Genomic DNA, 19,287 nt, shown 5'->3' with positions numbered 1-19,287 from the left:
GAGGCAGTGACAGATGACAGTAATCGAGTATGGTAGGTTGGATCTGGAAGATGGGGTTGGTAGAGGGCATGCAAGTTAGGATGAACAAGCCCGCAGGTCTATCAGGTTTCAGAATGGAGAACTGTGAACCAGAGAGATGGGGTTTTCACCTGAAAATTGTGTAATCATGTCCACAGGTCAGAAAAGATTAAGTCTTGCAGGATACATGAGCATAGGCAGAGAGGTCTTTCTGCTGGTTTATGCTTGAGGGCATTCATGAGGAATCTAAACTGGGTAAGTGAATAATCTAAACTGGGTAAGTGATTCATCGAAAGTGCAAGGGAACAAACACACTGACGTCTTAGATGAGCCGGGTGGAAGAAGGATTCAGGCACTCAGCCGAGAGCAGGTGTCACAGGAAAAGAACAATGTGCCTTTCAGACCCAGAAAGTCCTGGCAGTGAGTGCAGTGAGTGCATGCTCACTGGGGATTAAGTACGGTAAATCTGAGCAGGAAAGGCCCAGTGATACTGCGACAACCGCTTTTGAGGGAGAGGGTCTTTGCAGGTTTCCTATTTTGGATGAGAGCTAAAATTAGATTGTGAGATGAGACTAAGACCAAAGGTGCAAAAATAAACAAACAAATAATAAACAAACAAACAAACAAATGGAACACCTGTAGGCAGGAAATGAATGGTAGCTCTTTTTCCTTCTGTCATAACGGAAATTACTAAGGGAAGTAGAGAACTTTTCATTTAAGTCAATATTGATTAAAGGTAATCAAATTGTATGAATATGCTAAATCCCAAGTTTGTGAAAAATAAGGTTAATGAATGAAAGCACGAAGGCTGTAAAAACAAAGTTTTAATATTTAAAGCTATATAGTCGTCTTTTCCAAAACATAATGATGAAGACAAACCTGGATTTTTATCTTTTAGCCACTACTAGACTGGATAACCTTGGACATCTTCTCTTAAATTCTATAAACACCAGGTTTGCAAGTGATGACAATAATATTTAACCAATTTCTTATAAATGAAAAAAATGCATATGAAGCACTGAGCACAGTGCCTGGCTCCCTGAAATCTCTCAATAAATGTTCACAGTCATTGCTAGTTACTTTATCTAAATAGTTTTACCTATAAGATAATAGTAATCTCAGGCTCAAAATGTTCTAATTCAGCAAACACAGTGCACATATGGTATTAAAAATACAATTCTATTGAATGCATAGATATTTTATCATTGCCCTTGAAACCAAATAGAGGAACTATCTTTCTAGAACTCACCTTTAGCATCAATATAGAGTACTAATATTTCTTCTTATCTTAATAATAGAATAAGGAATATTTTAATAAGCTGAAAGTTAATATAAGAACAGTTTCCTCCATTATGTAATGACTAGGCAAATTCTACCTTTGAAACACACTGGGGTGTACTTTTTTCATGAAAATATTACTATCTCATTGAGAAATGATCAATATAACCATTTCAACTTCCGTATTTTAAATGTCATAGTTCTCTTATATCAGCAATGATCATATTGATATTTATAAGACATATTGATATGTTTTAAATAGATGGTATTATCTTAACACTGTGTTATGTGTATTTTGCACATATTTTCTTTGCAAATAATTTTTGATGTTTTGGTATTTCCCTTTCAGGAAGCCAAAACATATTTAAGAGAAAAATAATCTCCACATATCCAGGTGTGAAATTCTGAGAAACAAACCTTAACAGCACAGCCAGAAGAAATTTCAGCCTTCAGATAGTACCAGCATTAATATATCCAGAGAACAATTTTAAAAAGAATATTTTTTAAAAAAGGGTATATTGGGTTTATTATCTTTATTATACTATATAACAGAAGAAACTATAAAATTTAATGAGGTTATTTTCTAGTAATTATGTGTCTGAGAAGTGGAAAAAATCTTGAAGTTCTTTTAAATAACATTAAAAAATAATTAAAAGGTCAGTGAAATTTCTTAAATAGTTTTTTTCAGAAATAATCGTACTAAAGCTATCAATAAAAGTAATCTCGGACTGGAAAAGGCTAGCGATTTAGGAATGTTAAATCCCCCCTTTGTAGATAGATATGGTAAAAAATCCCATTTTTCAAATAAACATAAAAAAGTAATAATAGAAAGTTCTGAACAGAAGAAAATATATCTTTCAAGATTATAAAATGAATTATCTGTTAAAAAGTTGAAAAATGAAGCAGTTCTTTCTTTGACTTTAATGAATCACAGCATGACACATAATCTTTTCTGGCACCTCCTGAGCATTTTAATGTAATGTTATGTTAATAATCATAAATGAAAATTAGGGATAACTAATGAGAAAAGGAAAAGAACACAATGAAAATGTGTAATTTCACTTACATTTATTTGATTATCACTACATGCAATTAAAACATTGAATTCTCTTTCAATCTGTCATTTGATGGAGCAGCACCACTAGGATAAGAATATAAACAACTCTATTCCCTGTCAGCATTGGTGTTCAGCTTTGTCCTAAAAGAGAGATGGAGAGATGAAGCTACTTGCCTTAATTTAATTCCTACTGGACTCTGATAGTATCTATACAGAAGGAGAGAAAAATGAGAAATATTAAATTGCTATTTTAAATGAAATCTATCATTTCAGTACAGGTGTCATCTCTCTGTGAAGCGAGGAGCCTGGAAATAATCTTTATCCCATCACATACTTCTCTCAGTACAAGTAGTTTATTGGAAAAGACTGCATGGGCTTTTGAGTCAAAGATCATAGGGTCTGCTCACCAACGGTGTGGTTCGGGGTCATTTGCCCAATCTTTTGTGGTTCAGGGTTGACATCTACAGAATGGTTTTTATTTTTTCTGTCTACCAGAGTTAAGAAAGGTAAATGGTAACTCTGTTCATAAAGTGCTTAGCCCAATACAAGATACTGGGTATACTCAGATTATCTCTTACGTTTTCTCAGACCTTTCTTGAATATAATCTTATACTTATTACTCTTTCTCAGTGCTGACACTCAACCTGCATTTAATCATTGCAATCAATGTCCATGCCATTCACTGTCTGAAGAACTATTTAGATTCAAGCAGGTTGGCCAAGGGCGATTAGGTGAAAGTGCTATTTTTTTTTGCCAAAATAAACAAACACTAGTAATTTTATTAAATACAAATGTTACCTAATGACTGTCTTTCAAGTATTGGTGATTTGTTTTTTTTAGGGTGTAGTTTTGCAACAATTTATAGATATGTATGTATCCTTTTGAAATTTTATTTTTCAAAATAAAATTTTGATTATTACAGTTTTTTAATCGTACTCTTAGTATTGTGTTTCATTTGAAATAGAAATATACTCTCTTTTGTTTGAAATAAACAAAATTTTTAATGCATAGTTAATAACTGAAAGTAGTAGGTTTTGAAGCCTTGAAGATTATCTAACACTGTATAATCCTAGTTATAGAAAATGTATATATATATGTGTGTGTGTGTGTGTGTGTGTGCTTTGTATATACATTTTAGATATAAAAGGACATCTATAAAGATATTCATAATGACTATAAATGGATATGTTTATTGAGTTTTTAATATTCCTTTGTTAATTTGCATTTTCTGATATTTCTATAATAAGCAAGAAGTAATAAAATACTTTATATATTAGACACATTATTCAAGATTATTGACTAAACCTATTATAGTAATCATTTCACAATATTTGTAAACCAAACCATCATGCTATATGCTTTAAATTTACACAGTAATATAAATTATTTCTCAATAAAACTGGAGAAAAAGACTATTGATTAAGTTTCTACAATTTTTGATCTTTACAAATAACAGAGCAAGAATAATTAGATGGAAATGATTTAGAAATGTTTAAAAGGGAAAACAAAAACATTTTAATAATTTTGCAATTATGTATTCATAAGTTATTATCATCCTGTCCATGCTTCTCAAAAACTAAAAATATACCTAAAAATCAGCAATAGAGAACACTAATATTTTTCCATATCATCTCAAAATGGAATTGTAATGTTGGCCATTCTGCTTTATAGTATATTGTTTTGAGACTAATTCTTTTTAGAATTTTATCCAACAAAATACTATTTCACAGGAATTCTAGTTTCGTGTTACAGCTATTTCTTTGTATTAAACTTGTTAGATGATGCATATAGACATAAAATACATTGTTATAAAATAGAAAAATATAAATATATATGCACACACATATGTATGTGTGTGTATGTGTGTGTGTGTGTATATATATACACACACACACACATACACACACACACATATATATATATATATATATAGAGAGAGAGAGAGAGAGAGAGAGAGAGAGAGAATTCTAAAACACCACCAATGTAAATGAAGAACATTGCAGAGAGCAAATGTTTGTTGAATGTGTTGTTTATATTATAATGTTGCAATTCGTATATATATTCAAAGATACAGATTTTATTGTCCTATGTGCAAATAGTACCATTCCACTCTGTAAATATAGCCTTCTGTACAATTAATGTCACTTTAACAACACTAAAAGCTTTTCTTTTGGTGATCATTAATTTCATTGTAGCATTTATATTCGGTATAGTTTTGAAAGTTTTCAATTTATTTTCCAAAGTAAAAGGTTTATAAATTGACTTATATATTCCTTTGATGTGCACTTTTTTCAATAAAGCTATGATAAAGGTTTTTTTTTGTTTGTTTGTCTTGTAGTAAAGCTTTTTGTGCTTGTTAATCTCATATTAGATAGGCCATAAAACATTTTCAGAAAGACTGCATAGAGAGTTCAACATTCAGATTTAATTTTCAAATGCCCTGCTATCCATTTCCCCTGATTTTCTATTAAACTTAGAAATTGAGGGATAAGTGAGCTTCTTGTACATTATTCATGTTCTAGACCTTTTTGTGATGATAAAAAATGCATTATTTATCTTTTAACATTAATAGTGTACTTTAAAATTGTAAAAATGTGAGGATGTTTAAATGGAAAGATACTCATCTTTTTATGGAGCAAGGTGGTACAAATTCATCTACAAATGAAAAGAAATTCTGAGTTAAATAATCTTATAATGGGAACAAAAATAAGCTTTTAAAAAGTTTCTGTTCAAGGGGATTTAAAAAAAAAACATATTATACATTCTACTTTATATTTACATTTTTATTTTTCAAATAGATTTTACTAGTCAATCTGAAACCCAATAACAAAAAATATAAAAGATGAGAAAATTAAGAATAATAAAATTTAAAATGAAGATGAACCCTGCGTCACAAACCTTGTGGTATTAAATATTTAACAGTTCATCCTAGGTTAAATAATCTGTTTAGTTAAATATATTAAAATAAAATTGCATTCTCTGTTTTAAGTTGTGGGGCCCTGGGTTAAATCCATGGCCATATAATTCTAAAACACTTGTCAATTAAACTGTCTAGTCTCCATTATATGTAACATATAATAGTTATTTGATTTGTATTCTTAAATATCCCAGCAGTTTCTTGTTAAAATATTTCAAAATTATCAGTTTAATCTTTGATAAGCATGTTATTACAGTAACGTAACAAAATTATGTATTGAGATACTTTCACTATGCTATCAGTAAAAAAGTATAGCAATGCATTAAAAAGACATTAATAAATATACTTTCTCAGTGGCAGATTGATTCTTTCAACAAACATTTCCTAGCTACATTTTACATGCAGGCACTGGCCACTTAGGATTAGGAGATACAAAGATGAATTAGAAAATAGTCCTTCTCCCAATGAATTTACAGTCAAGTACAAAAGATAGAAAGTGATAAGCATCTTTAACTGTGCAATACATGATAAGCTAAACGGCTACAAAGTATTCATAGAGAAGAAGGCAACAGTACAATCACAACAATAATTAATCTCAATTGTTTACTTTGTGCCAAGTACTGCATTTTACACCCCAGTGAATATTCCCAGCCACTCTATTCAGCATATCCTATTTTCCTCATTTTACAGATGAGGGACTACACCCTAGAGAGTTAATTGCCCACGTTCATATAGCTAATGAGTAGTAGAATTTACCTCACATCTGTCTCTTCTAAACATTGATTCTGATATTTCTTCTACTCGATTTAAGCCAAACATTATTTTACCACTTACTGGGCATGATACTACAGTAAAAAACAGGATCAGGTAAAAAAATTTGTGTGTGTAATTGAGACATATAAATATTATAATATGCCAAGATAAATGCTATAGTAAAAAAAATATGTAAAATATGCTACTGAAAGCAGATAGGTGGAAGTGGCTCTTCTTAGAGGAGTCAGGACAGCTTCAAAAAGTAGTCATTTAAACTGAGATTGGATTGCTTTAATATATATATATTAAATATATGTTATATATAATATAATATATATAATATAGTATATTATAATATAGTATATATATAAAGTATATAGTATATAGTATATATACTATACTATAAAGTATAAAGTATAAAGTATATAGTATAGTACTATAGTAAAGTATAAAGTATAAAGTATATAGTATATAGTATATATATAGTATATATATAGTATATAATATATATTATATATATATTATATATATATTATATATATGTATATTCCCCCTTTCTGTCTCTCTCTCTCTTTCTCTCTCTCTCTCTCTCTCTCTCTCTCTCTCTCTCTCTCTGTATAATTCACGAATGAACATCATTCAGCCAGCAGACAAGGAACATTTTAAGGTAGAAGAATCCATGTGTACAAAGGATGATAATCATGAAAGAAAGTAGATTGTTCGGGTGGGGGGGAAAAACTAGCTAATGTGTTTAGGGAAATAGAAATAAAGTAAATATAGTTCAAGATTGGAATGGTAAACTGGGATCGCATTGAGAATAATGGACTTGTCTGAACATTCGTCTTCTGGCAAAAGGGAGCTAATGTTTTAAAGCCTTTGCTGGAGTAAAGGAATGAGGCATGAGAGTCTGAAGTTGAACAGCATCAGCTGAGCTGGGAAATACTGTAGCAGTAGGAAGCAGAAGGTTTACTGATGGTCTGGAAGCAGGGAACAAGGGGTGAGATAAAACAATTGAAGAGAATACTGAGATTTGTTTAACTCAGTTCAATCCATAGGTGGTGATGCCCTTCCTCACCAGGGAAAGGGAATACAAAATGAGGAACAAATATAGAAGCCAGAAAACCGATGAGACGGTGGGAGCTGAGAAGAGAAGGGAAAAAAAAATTAGCTTGGATTGACTGAATGTAATATAAGAACAGGGGAATTAAAAATAACTAGTATGTAATTTAATTTGCTTTGAATGCTGAAGGATTTAAAACAACAGAATTATTGCAAAGTATAAATTTCTTAAACATTTTAATAATAAGTAAGCTTCTAGTAAAAACCTATAACATTTTTTGATTAAAAATCAACATTGAAAACTAGCTTCCTCTTTAAATAGAGGTCTCAAATTGTACATGTTTTTCTATTGTTACTATGTCTATTGAATACAGCACAATTTACATATTTTTCACATGAATAAAAATTAGAACAAATAATTTCAAAGTTCATTTCAAAGCGTCATTGAACAATATATGACTAGTGATTATATTAGCAATAATGAGGAAAAGAACAATTAGTTTTTGAGTTAATTTTTATTTTCTAAAATATTTTACATGGAAAGGAAAATAAACTTTAAACTAATATCAGTTATTATATAATGCAAGTCTTTCTTACTTTGAACTCTCATGCTTTCTGTAATACAGAATATTCCAGTGTATAAATTTTTTTTTATTTAAATTTATTGGGGTGACAATTGTTATTAAAATTACATAGATTTCAGGTGTGCAATTCTATATCACATCATCTATAAATTACATTGTGTGTTCACCACCCAGAGTCAGTTCTCCTTCCATCACCGTATATTTGATCCCCCTTACCCTCATCTCCCACCCCCAACCCCTTTACCCTCTGGTAACCGCTAAATTACGTTCCCCAGATTAATTTTCAAACCCCGTGGCCATCCTGTGGTCACCGACTGCCCTTCAATCCCTTCACCCCCCCCCCCCCCGCCCATCAGTGTATAAATTTTAAAAATAATAAAATAAATATTTTGCTTTCTTCATTTAGTTTATTTCCTTAATTTTCAAATAGATATTATCCCCATGATATCTGGAACTACTCTTTAAATTAAGAGTAAACTTAATTAAAAAGACATTAATAAATACTCTTTCTCAGTGGCAGATTGATTCTTTCAACAAATATTTCCTAGCTACATTTTACATGCAGGCACTGGCCACTTAGGATTAGGAGATACAAAGATGAATTAGAAAATAGTTCTTCTCCCAATGAATTTACAGTCAGGTACAAAAGATAGAAAGTGATAAGCATCTTTGTGCAATGCATGATAAGCTAAACGGCTACAAAGTATTCATAGAGAAGAATTCTAATTATTTTTTTTTTAATTTTGGCAAATTCTAACTGTGATAAAATAATAAACCTCTGTAAAGGTCTTTGCTATTCAATTATGTTGCATGTCTCTACATGCCATTATTAAATTATTGTTTTTACATAAAGTTGTATTTTGCTGATTAGAATATTTCTTAATTATATCAGAATTTTACTTAACTATGCAAATACTAAAGGGCATATTGAAATGAGAAATTATTAATATTGTAATGTGATACCTTTTTTGATATTCTTGTGAAAAAATCAAACACTAAACTTTATTATTTAAACTGTTTCTTTCCTCTTTTTTTTGTTTCTGTTTTTGCAAAAGTCTTGAATAGCCTTACAGATAGGTCAATCTACCCAACATTTTCCTTATTTATATTTTATCATATATTGGATATATTGTCTTTAAGGGCATTAAAATGAAAGTTTCTTTGTGTTTCCTAAAAACACAAGAGTCAACTTAAAGTAGTTGAAGTTCTTTTTGCCTTTTGCCAGCACAGCTTGGCCTACTGACATTAGTTAGTGAAAAAATTAGATTTGACTATTTTTACCCCAACATTCTAAAATACTTTTACTATATATTAAGGAAAAGTGAGCCTTTAGTGCTGTTAAACATAAAAATGGGGTTTAATTGAGAAGCTCAAGTTAAAGTTAGCTTATTGGACTTTAATGGGCTTTGGAAGTTCTTAGGACATCATTAATTATTTCACTAATATTTCTGCATCCACAGTATTCATTTATGCAACAGAGGGGAACAGCTATTTAGACTGCTAGAAAATTAATGGTCTCACCTACTCCCCTGTATGATGCAGGCAATTATTTGGTGATTTTCTCTTAATGTTGGGCACCTGTGTGCATTAAAATTTCCACATGAGGTCTTAGAAAAGTGCAAGTGATTTCCTGTGTCTTAGCTTTCATTAAAAATATGTAACTACAGCAAGTATAATTATAATATTCGTTTCTGAGGTTTATTCTTTTAAAACAACCCTAGACATATTTTCCTGATTTTGCTGAGAGAAATTCACAAAAGTCAGTGAATCCAATCTTCCACAGTCAGCTCTTCCAGATAATAGTAACTGTCAGGAACCCAGTATAAGTTTTTGATTATGAAGAAGCTGATGGAATAAGTAAAATGACATTGATTCTTTCAAAAATTTGATTCGTTAGCAGTTTGCATTATGCATCAGTGTTAATTTTTAGGCATAATTTAACCAAGTTTGTTAGATGTTCCTTTATTACTATCTAAAAAGTGATAGAATGGATTTGTAAATTTATTAATTTTTTTCTTTTTATAGAATATCTTTATGAATTTTCTCTTACTTTTAAGCAAAAAGTGCAGGTTATACTCATAATAATTTATTGTTAAAAAATACCCCATGGCTGTTTTGCTTTATTCATGCTTAAGTTAACTAATGATATTTTGGGCTAATAGTTTCCTTTCAAACTCATTCTTCTTGGCCACACAGAATTCATCAGGCCTAACTTCTAATAATTTTTAATTTTTTTTAAATATTAGATCCTCCCCTACTCGCCTTCCTACACTCCCCCGAAAACACACACACACACACCAAAAAAAAAAAAACCCAAAAACAGTAAGCTAAAATTCTACCTTGGAATACATTAGTTATAAATTAAAATATAAACAAATGTTGACTTACATTTTCAATCACTTTCCTACTTTTAGGGATGATATTTTATACAGTAGAGTGCATTCCATTCAGTGTGATTAACCTTGTTTGGTCCCAAGATTGAATTACATTTGTTGTAATTACTGATATAATAGATTTTAACCCCCTATCATTTCATTTTGGTTTTCCTTTGTCCTTTTCTTTCTATATTTATTTTCTGTTTCGAAATATTATTTTGGATGGATTTTCCTAACACCATGTGCTCCTCGTATAATTGAGACATTGTACATTTTATTTTATTAAATAAGGGTTTCCTTAGAAATTTTAACATAACATATACACTAAAAATGTCAATGTCCCCTCCATCCTGATCATTATTTAGAGCCTTAGAACATTTAACTCCAGTTACTCCTTTCCAATTTTATATAGTATGTGGTTGGATATTTTATCTTTTCTTTAATCACACACAATCATAAGATTATTGTGTTATATAGAGTTATTCACACATTTCATGCTTTCTTTGCTTTTCCATTTCTTCCTAAATCTTAGACCCTTCCATCTGGAATCCTATTCCTTTCACTTCAAGTACACAGTTAGAACTTTCCATGAGTGTCTTTTTATGTCAAACTCTTTCAGTGATGGTCTGACAAAGTGTTCATTTCACTCCTGTTTCTGAAAGACATTTTCATTGGGTCCTGAATTCTAAATGCACAGTTATATTCTCTCTTCACTTTGAAAATATAATTTCTCTGGCATCTGCCATGTAATGTTGCTGATAAGAAGTCAATTGTCAGTCTACTACTTCTAAGACTCCCCTTTTGTGTCGGGGACAGGGAGTGTTCTGCAGTTTTTACATGGTGTGGGTTAGTTTATATTTATTCTGTTTGTAGTTTATTGAACTGAAATCTGTGGATAGTTCTCTTTTATAGGTGTTGGAAAATTTTGTTCCATCCTATCTTTTCTGTTTTTGAAACTCTGATTAGATGTTTGCTAACTGTTCTCACTTTAAATTCTATCTTAAAGTTGCTTTTAGATTTTTTCATCTTTGTCACTCTGTGAAGCATTCTGGATCATTTATTTTGCCCTATCATGCAGATGACTTTCTTTCATCAGTTCTGTCTAATTTGTTAACAACTTCATCTCTGAGTTTTTAGTATTAATTACATATTTTTCACTTCTAGAACATACTTTTTATTTATGTTCAAATATTCTCATTTTTCATTCATATTTTTAAGAACTCATTTATTGAAATATATTGCATTATACTCTTTAATATATTATACTCTATAATATATTGCATTATACTCTTTGCTAATTCAAATAACTAAGACCTTTGTGGGTATATTTTTGCTTTGTTTTTTATCTCAACAGACTCTTTTTTATGATAGTTTGTTTCTTGTTCATTTTGAGAATTATTTTATTCTGACTTTTCATCTTTCTTGGAATTTAATTGTTAGATTATTTGAGTCATAGGTTGGAGGTAGCTTTTTTGAAAAAGTTCTTGGTTCCGTGAGGAGTTTAGGCTATTATCAATCAGTAATCACTTTTCTCAAAAGTTTGGTTTTGTTTTTCCTATTATTTAGAGAGTTCAGGACCATTGGATTTACAAATTCAAAATACTATAGTTTCTCCTTGAGTTGAACAAATAGGTGGTGTGTAAATAAAGGATATAAACTCTAATGTGGGATTGGATTTGGTTATGCATTATCAAGGAATTTTTTTCTCTGCTGCTGCGCTCAATATCAAAGGTTAAGACAGACAATTTTCTTTGCAGCTTTGTGGTGTTTGTCGCAATGGTGGCTGGAAAGGAGAAAGGAACTTCTTATTCATCCTCATAATGAGAATTTAGTGTTCTGGGGAGGGAAGCCCTGAGTAGACCTTGGGTCATGCCTCCTATTCTCTGAGCCTCTCAAGACCTCATAAATTAAATTTTAAGTTCACCTAGATCAGAAAAAAAAACAAAAAACAAAAAACAAAAAACCTCTAAGCGAAAGCCACCATCACTCCTAACATTTTTGTATTTTTGCCTTCACTTAAAGGGGTATTTATTATTTTCTACTTCCTTGACAAGTCTAGAAGAATTCTTAAGACATTTTATCTAGTATTTAATTGTTGTTTTCACTGGGATTTTAGTCCTGGTACTTAGTTTGACGTATTCAATGTAGTGGTTTTGGAGTGGGACCTACCCAACTGTACTATCAACTACCTGTATGATTATGAGCAAATTACTAATCTCTCTGTGCCTCCATTTCTTCACCTATAAAATAATAAAATTGGCTCAATAAAAGTATGTCACGCAGTATGTACGTATTTACATAGCACTTAGAAAACTGTAAGAGTTCAATATGTAACCTTGCAACATCAGTGCTAACATCATATAAGTAACTCGAATGGACTGTGATTTAAAGAGAACTGGACTAATAGTTTGATCTGAGACTGAGCCAAAACCTCAGTCATTAACTGTAACATGTGATGGCATGATAGCAGCAGAATTCCATCTGCAGTTACGGGATGATTGTGAAGTAAGAAATTGGAGGCAATGATTATAGAAAAATATTCTGAGGCAATTAAATGTAAAAATAGATATGGAAATTGTGGAGATAGTGTAAGAGGGTATAGAGTAAAAGAAAAGCTAGTTTTGTTTTAATGAGAGAGAGAGAGATAGATACAGTCCTGTAGAGGTGAAAGGTTCAAAGTACAGGGAGATAGAAATGATGAAGCATTAAACGCAGAAGAGCTGGGAAAGATTCAGATGAAGGCATAAGTGAGTACCTTCACTAGAGAGAAGAGTCATTTCGTTCCTCTGAGATTTGAAGAAAGACTGTAAGCGCAGATATAGTTATAGGCTGAGAAGGTGAGAGATTTCACACTGATATCCTCAATTTTTATGTGGAATCACAGCTTCCTCACCACTGGAGGAGATTGAAAATATGTGATATTGGAAGAAAGGGTGAACTTTTAGAGTGCGATAAAGAATACAGAGCAGAAATTTTCCAAATAAAAGTAGGGTTGCACTCAGAGATCATGGGCTTACTGTACCATTAGAACATTAGTCTGCCTGATTATTTCATTTATTTCATTACTCTTCAGTCACCCAGAAGTAGGTTGGTGGTTAAATTGATTCAACAGGAGGAAGTTCTAGGTGTGGAAGGACAAAAAAAATGAGAACAATGTGACTGTCTGTGAAATCTCTGATGGGGAGGAAAGGGGCATAAGCCCTGAAGTAATGAGAGCACATATGCTTTTTGTGGAACTAAAAATTCACTATTATCAAAGAAGACATCTTAATTTAGTAAGAAAGTGATGGGAGGTTGTGGTCAGGAATGTATACACTGAAGTCATGTCTCCAGAGATGGATTGTTTCCTTAGTAGCAGTTATCTCCATACACCGAAAGACTAGAGTGTACTTGTGGAATTGCACTGATGCAGTAAGGCGTCACAGATTGATACAAGTTTTTCATGACCAAGAATTTGAAGTAGTTTATGGGGTGTGTCATCTATGTAAACATTTAAATTCATGCAGAATGAAGTTGAAATAGAAGAGGTAGGCCAACAGCTAGATACCTACAGCCTCATTATAGTCAGCAACAAGGAAGGGTAAAATGTATGCTACATATAAATGTATGGATTTCAGTGGAGGAAGAGTTTGTTCACAACTGATTAAAAAATGACCAGGAAACAATAAGGAGACCTGGAAAAGAAAGGGAAATAACAACAACAAATATATATACATATATATGCGTGTGTGTATATATATATATATATATATATATATATATATACGCATATATATATATACACATACATATGTAGATATATACACATATATGTATATATGTGTATATGTGTGTGTGTATATATATATATATATATTTAAAGAGAGAAAGAGATCAAAGTCTATGCATTTTGAGCTGAATAAGAAAAAAATTGATTGATGTATTATATTAAGAGAGTTACAAACTTATGATAGTATGCCTGAAATAGTAAGAGTGTTCATTGATATTTGGCTTAAATTTGCATATTAATTGGTAAGTGTCATGAAATAGAAAATTTTAATTGTTTTTACTATTATGATAAAAGTTCGATTATTATGTCATCATACTGTACTTGGCTATATAATATATTAAATAGTAACTTTGATCAATATTCTTCTCATTTACTAAAGACACCTAAAACTTTTGAGTGATTAACTGTTTTAACATCTGACATTTGAGTCCACATCTCCAAAACACAATACAAAAAACAAGCAAACAAGTCAAATTAAAATTACTAAAAGTAGGAAACATATCGATACAGTACACCCCTATGCTGAACTCTTTTTTCACATCTTGAACCATATTTAAAATTGTGTTCTTAATTTTGTTGTTAGTATTTTTTGTTACTTGATATGTTTTTTAAATGCATCATATCTTGTAATTGATTTCATAAAAAGAACATCCGATTATTAACTGCATATGATTGTAATGTATATACCCAACATCTGTCAGTCAACATCTGTCATACATAGGTTTTAGTGTTAAATCCATTGGTTGTTGAAAATTGAACAGATTCAACATTAAACTTGAAAACCCTTTAAATTGCTAACTATAGTACCTACTGGAATGTTTATCAATCATTGTTTGACTCACTAGTAGCATTCTACTATACATACTTGAGAGAAAGCAGGGAAATTTGAAAGAATGCTAATGATCCTGGCAACCATCCTCAATGAAATGAGAACATTGATATTTCAAAGGGGATCAAGAAATAGAAATTTCAAAGAAATAAAAATTTTAATGGAGTCATTATTACTAACAACATACTGACAGTTGAGTTTTATATTTTTTGAATAAAAGGTCCAGTAAACATATTTTTTTTAAATCCTAAATCTTACTTTTTCACAATTTACTCCAAATGTACTATGAAAAATCATAAAAAATAACAGATATTCCTAAGTTATAACTATTAATTCTATACCCAAACTTATGCATTATATGATTTTTGTTTCAGGAAAAGTATGTTAAAAGAGCACCTTAATCTGTTAAGGTAAAATATGGCTACTTCATGGTTATCATAATCTAATAAATAACAAAACTCTAAAGTGAAATTACTTGTTCATTGAAATTGTAAGTTAATCAGTAAGAACTGTGCGAAAAAGCTCAATGTACCACGCAATCACAATGACTTTATTGTAACCACTTTCTCTTTTCTAAATGATTATGCTGTGTTACGGGATCTTTTTTAAAATATAAAGGTTTAGAATCTCACAACACAAATTGAATAAAAGAAGTCAGACAGAAAACAGAACATATATTATGATCTCACCCATATAGAGTTTGAAATGAGGCATAACTAATCTATACTGTTAGCGATCAGGATTGTGATTTCCCTGGGTATGACTGTAATGACATGAAGGACATTCTGGTATGCTGGTCATGCTGTGTTTCTTTATGCAGGTACTGGCCTTATGGATACGTATATTTTGCAAAATTTTATGGAGCTGTATACTTAATATTAAAACATTTTTTGTTGCATATTTGTTTTACCTCAATAAATTTGCATTAACAGTAAAAAGTTGATTTCAGGAGAAATGCCTGTTTTAATCATAAGTTAAAGGATAATACTGAACCAAATCTTTGAGTTGGCATTACTCTCAGATTTGTAAAAGAAATGTCTTTGACTCATAGTATGTAAAAGAAATGTCTTTGACTACTTGATTCAAACTCTGATTTTACCTTTAGTTGAGAATGTGCTTTTTTATATCTTATGCTATGCTGTGTTAAATGAATAAAAACTCTAGGGTTCAAAATTTAAAAAGAAAAACTTTAATAACTATTTTTTTCTTTGTCCTTCTTTTTCCCTTTAACTAATAATTTGACCTTATGTTGAAATCTAATGACGGTTCCTCTAATGCCAAAACTGAGCTCTGCCATTATGTAAACCATACAGATCATCTAAAAGATAAGCTAGTAGTTAGAGCTTGTCCTGTTCTAAAGCTGAGAATTTTAATTTCTTAGAAAAGTCAAGAATAGTTTATCTTAAAGTGAAGTATCTGAGATTTTTAGGTTACTTTTTTTAACCATGTTAAGCACATATATGAAATTTGAAACTGGAAAGCCAGGCTCATGCTGCAGGTTAATACACATTTATATTATTTACTATTATTGTCGTTATTATATCCCAAGTTTACCACTTACTATAGCGTTTGGATATTTAAATTTAATTAAAATTAAACCAAATTAAAATTTTAGTTTCTTAGTCACATTAACTTCCTTTCAAATGTTCAGTAGTCATATGTGACTATTGGCTACTATATTGAACAGAACATATTTAGAGCTTTTCCATCATTGTGGAAAGTTCTGTTGGACAGCAATAATATATAATTATAATAATATATTCCTCTGACAAGTTTTATTTTATTAAATAAGATTATTTTTGTAGAATTCTTAGCATTGTAATGGCAAATCACAAATGCTTAATATATTATATTTAATAATAATGCCATTGGTTAACTGAGAATAACCAATGAAAATAATAATAAAAACATTAAAATCACATATCTAGTATAATGAGTAAGATGTATATAGCCTTCTGTAAACTCATTAAGATTCTTCTACAATCATTCCACATCCAAATATGTCACTATGAAAGAATTCTCATATTGGCATTCTGAAAAATTTCCCTGAAGTAGAAGCTATAAAGTCAGCCTAATAATTATGCTCACAGCTTTATTAAAACACACACACACACACACACACACACACACACACACACATACACACACTCTCACATGCACGCTCACAACATATACTAAGCAACTATTTACCTTTTCAAAATTCTAAATGTTAAGAAATCTTAGCATGTAGATCATAAGTACCTACCCCCAGGAACAAATCTGGTTAATCAGAATACAAGATAATGAAAAAGGAAGTTAGATTAGTATTCTAACCCTCCCTAATTATGATATAACTTTAATTAGAATTTCTTTATGCATCTCTGGGTTGCTGGTTAAAAGCTCTGAAATTTGATTTGTCTTATTTTTATTTGAGGTATTTTAATGCCTTATTTTTTTTTCCCCTTTAGGAAATAGGTTAGATAAACAAAAATACAATCACATGCTATGCCTATACACAAGGCAATGGTTAGGTAAACAATCCCATCCTTAAATGAATTTGGATCACAGCCCAAAGATGAACCCATTTGACATGCCAATCAAAACACTTGACTCATGGATTAGATTAGACACTCTATTAGTGTCTATGTCCTTTAATTCACAGTTCAGTAGTTATTATTCTAATGACAACCATTCAAATCTGTGGACACAAAGTCTATAAATTTAACAACAATATCCAGAAAAATAGACTTTTAGGAGGGCGTTCATGTATTGTTATTACACGAGGAACATCAGTCTTGCAAACGTATGTAAGCCTTTTAATAAAGGTGTTTTTCCTGATCATTTATAACCTGTGTTTCTTCCCTCCTAGGCTACTGATAAAGATACTGGCAATTATAGTGCCATGGCATACAGACTCATAATACCACCAATTAAAGATGAAAAAGAAGGATTTGTGGTGGAAACATATACAGGGCTTATCAAAACTGCTATGCTCTTCCATAATATGAGGAGGTTCTACTTCAAGTTTCAAGTCATCGCAACTGACGACTATGGGAAGGGGCTAAGTGGCAAAGCAGATGTACTTGTAAGTAGATAAAACTTCAGATAAGGGGTTACGTGAAATACTAGTCAGGAGTCAGTGTTTTCAACTCATATAAAACTTAAATTTATTTGAAATAGGTTTTCTAAAACATAAATATGATTAATTTCCATCCAGGGGTTGATAGCTATAATTTAAGATATAAAAAATGTAGCTTTATGGTTGTTTATTTTTTTGACATGTGGGAAATAGCATCATACATTTTTATATATGATTGCAACAGCAATGTCATCAGCATTGGATTTGTATTTGGTCTGCAGGCTTCATTTTTAATATAGAGTTGGATGGGGCTACTTAAAATTATAAAATGCTTTACAAAGTTGTGCTGTAGAAATTAAACACTTTTTTTATTACTGTTTAAATTACTTATAGGCCTTGTAATTGAGGAAACAAAAGGAAATGTTTCAAAGCAAGTTTATGTTTCAGTGGATGTTTTTTCCTAGTTTTAGCAAAATCCCCATTGATGACTTTGATGATCCTTGACAGTTATATTAGCTTCAATCAATAACATCACTTTTCCGTTCTGACTTTCTCTTAGTCTGTACACAAGCTCAGTGGTAGGTTATTCCGAAGTGTGGTTTGACATTAACATTTATTAAAAATATTCAACATCAATTCATTTATCCTGTGGAATCTCTATCAATATTTAGGATTTTCTCTGATGAATCTAGTAAAAGTCATAAGATAATTATTATTGGAAATATCTGTCACTTAAAGACAGAATCATATAATTTTTCTTTTGTTCTTAATACCTTATTAAATCTTCATTGTCCAGTTTCCCTCATTTATTTCCCTGGACAAGTTTAACTCACATATATATATATGCAGACATTGGTGATCAAATATTTTTCTTTTTAGATAATTGTGAAGACCAATCACCATGTTTGTGATGGGATAAAGGACAAAACATTCTCATTTATAACAATAGAGCTGCAGAGTATAGACAAAAGCCAATCTAAGCCAAGAAGCTTTTGACAGAAAATACTATGTTTGACATAGATTTTCAATCAAATTATTATCTATACATGTAAATTAATGTTATTTATCTTCCTGTTATTTAAGATATGCACATTATGGTGCTTTAAGGTTGAATAATAAACTAAGTGTATTTAAAATATAAATAACATAAACAAAATATAACTATATAGAGCATATATGTAATATGGACATAAGCAATGTGAAGTTTATGGGATTTTTATTTGCACTCTAGAAACTATTATGTGGAAATTATAAAATATACCTTTAAAGTTGTCCAAAATATATATATAGAAAAATTCAGTTTAAGGAAATCGTAATGTTATATATTTTTAAAACATAATATGTATGTACAAGGAAGCCTTTTCAGCAAAGTACTATTTATAAGACCTGAAATCCTTTAAATGAAGAAAAGGGAAACCTGGAGACAAATAAGACCTTTATGCAGAGAGAACAACATTGTGCCACAACCAAAATGGAAGAGAAATGATAGTAGGTATAAATAACTCATAGATATTTACTCAGTCTGGAAGATTAAGAGAAAGTGACTAAGAGACAGGCCTGAAGGTAGAAGTAGTTGGTCCATATAAAAGC

General features: G+C 30.7%; 1 protein-coding gene across 1 annotated transcript in view; it reads left to right on the top strand.

The window, feature by feature from the left end:
* PCDH15 (protocadherin related 15) overlaps positions 1-19,287 on the top strand; it is a 714,179-nt gene that overhangs the window by 646,816 nt on the left and 48,076 nt on the right. Inside the window, exon 29 of the mRNA XM_033131356.1 lies at positions 17,488-17,703. Within this exon, the coding sequence (XP_032987247.1) occupies positions 17,488-17,703 (216 nt within the window). The remainder of the gene's footprint in view (positions 1-17,487; positions 17,704-19,287) is intronic.

Source organism: Rhinolophus ferrumequinum, chromosome 16 (assembly GCF_004115265.2).
Source record: "Rhinolophus ferrumequinum isolate MPI-CBG mRhiFer1 chromosome 16, mRhiFer1_v1.p, whole genome shotgun sequence".
NCBI lineage: Eukaryota > Metazoa > Chordata > Mammalia > Chiroptera > Rhinolophidae > Rhinolophus > Rhinolophus ferrumequinum.
This window is presented reverse-complemented; position numbering and strand designations above follow the sequence as displayed.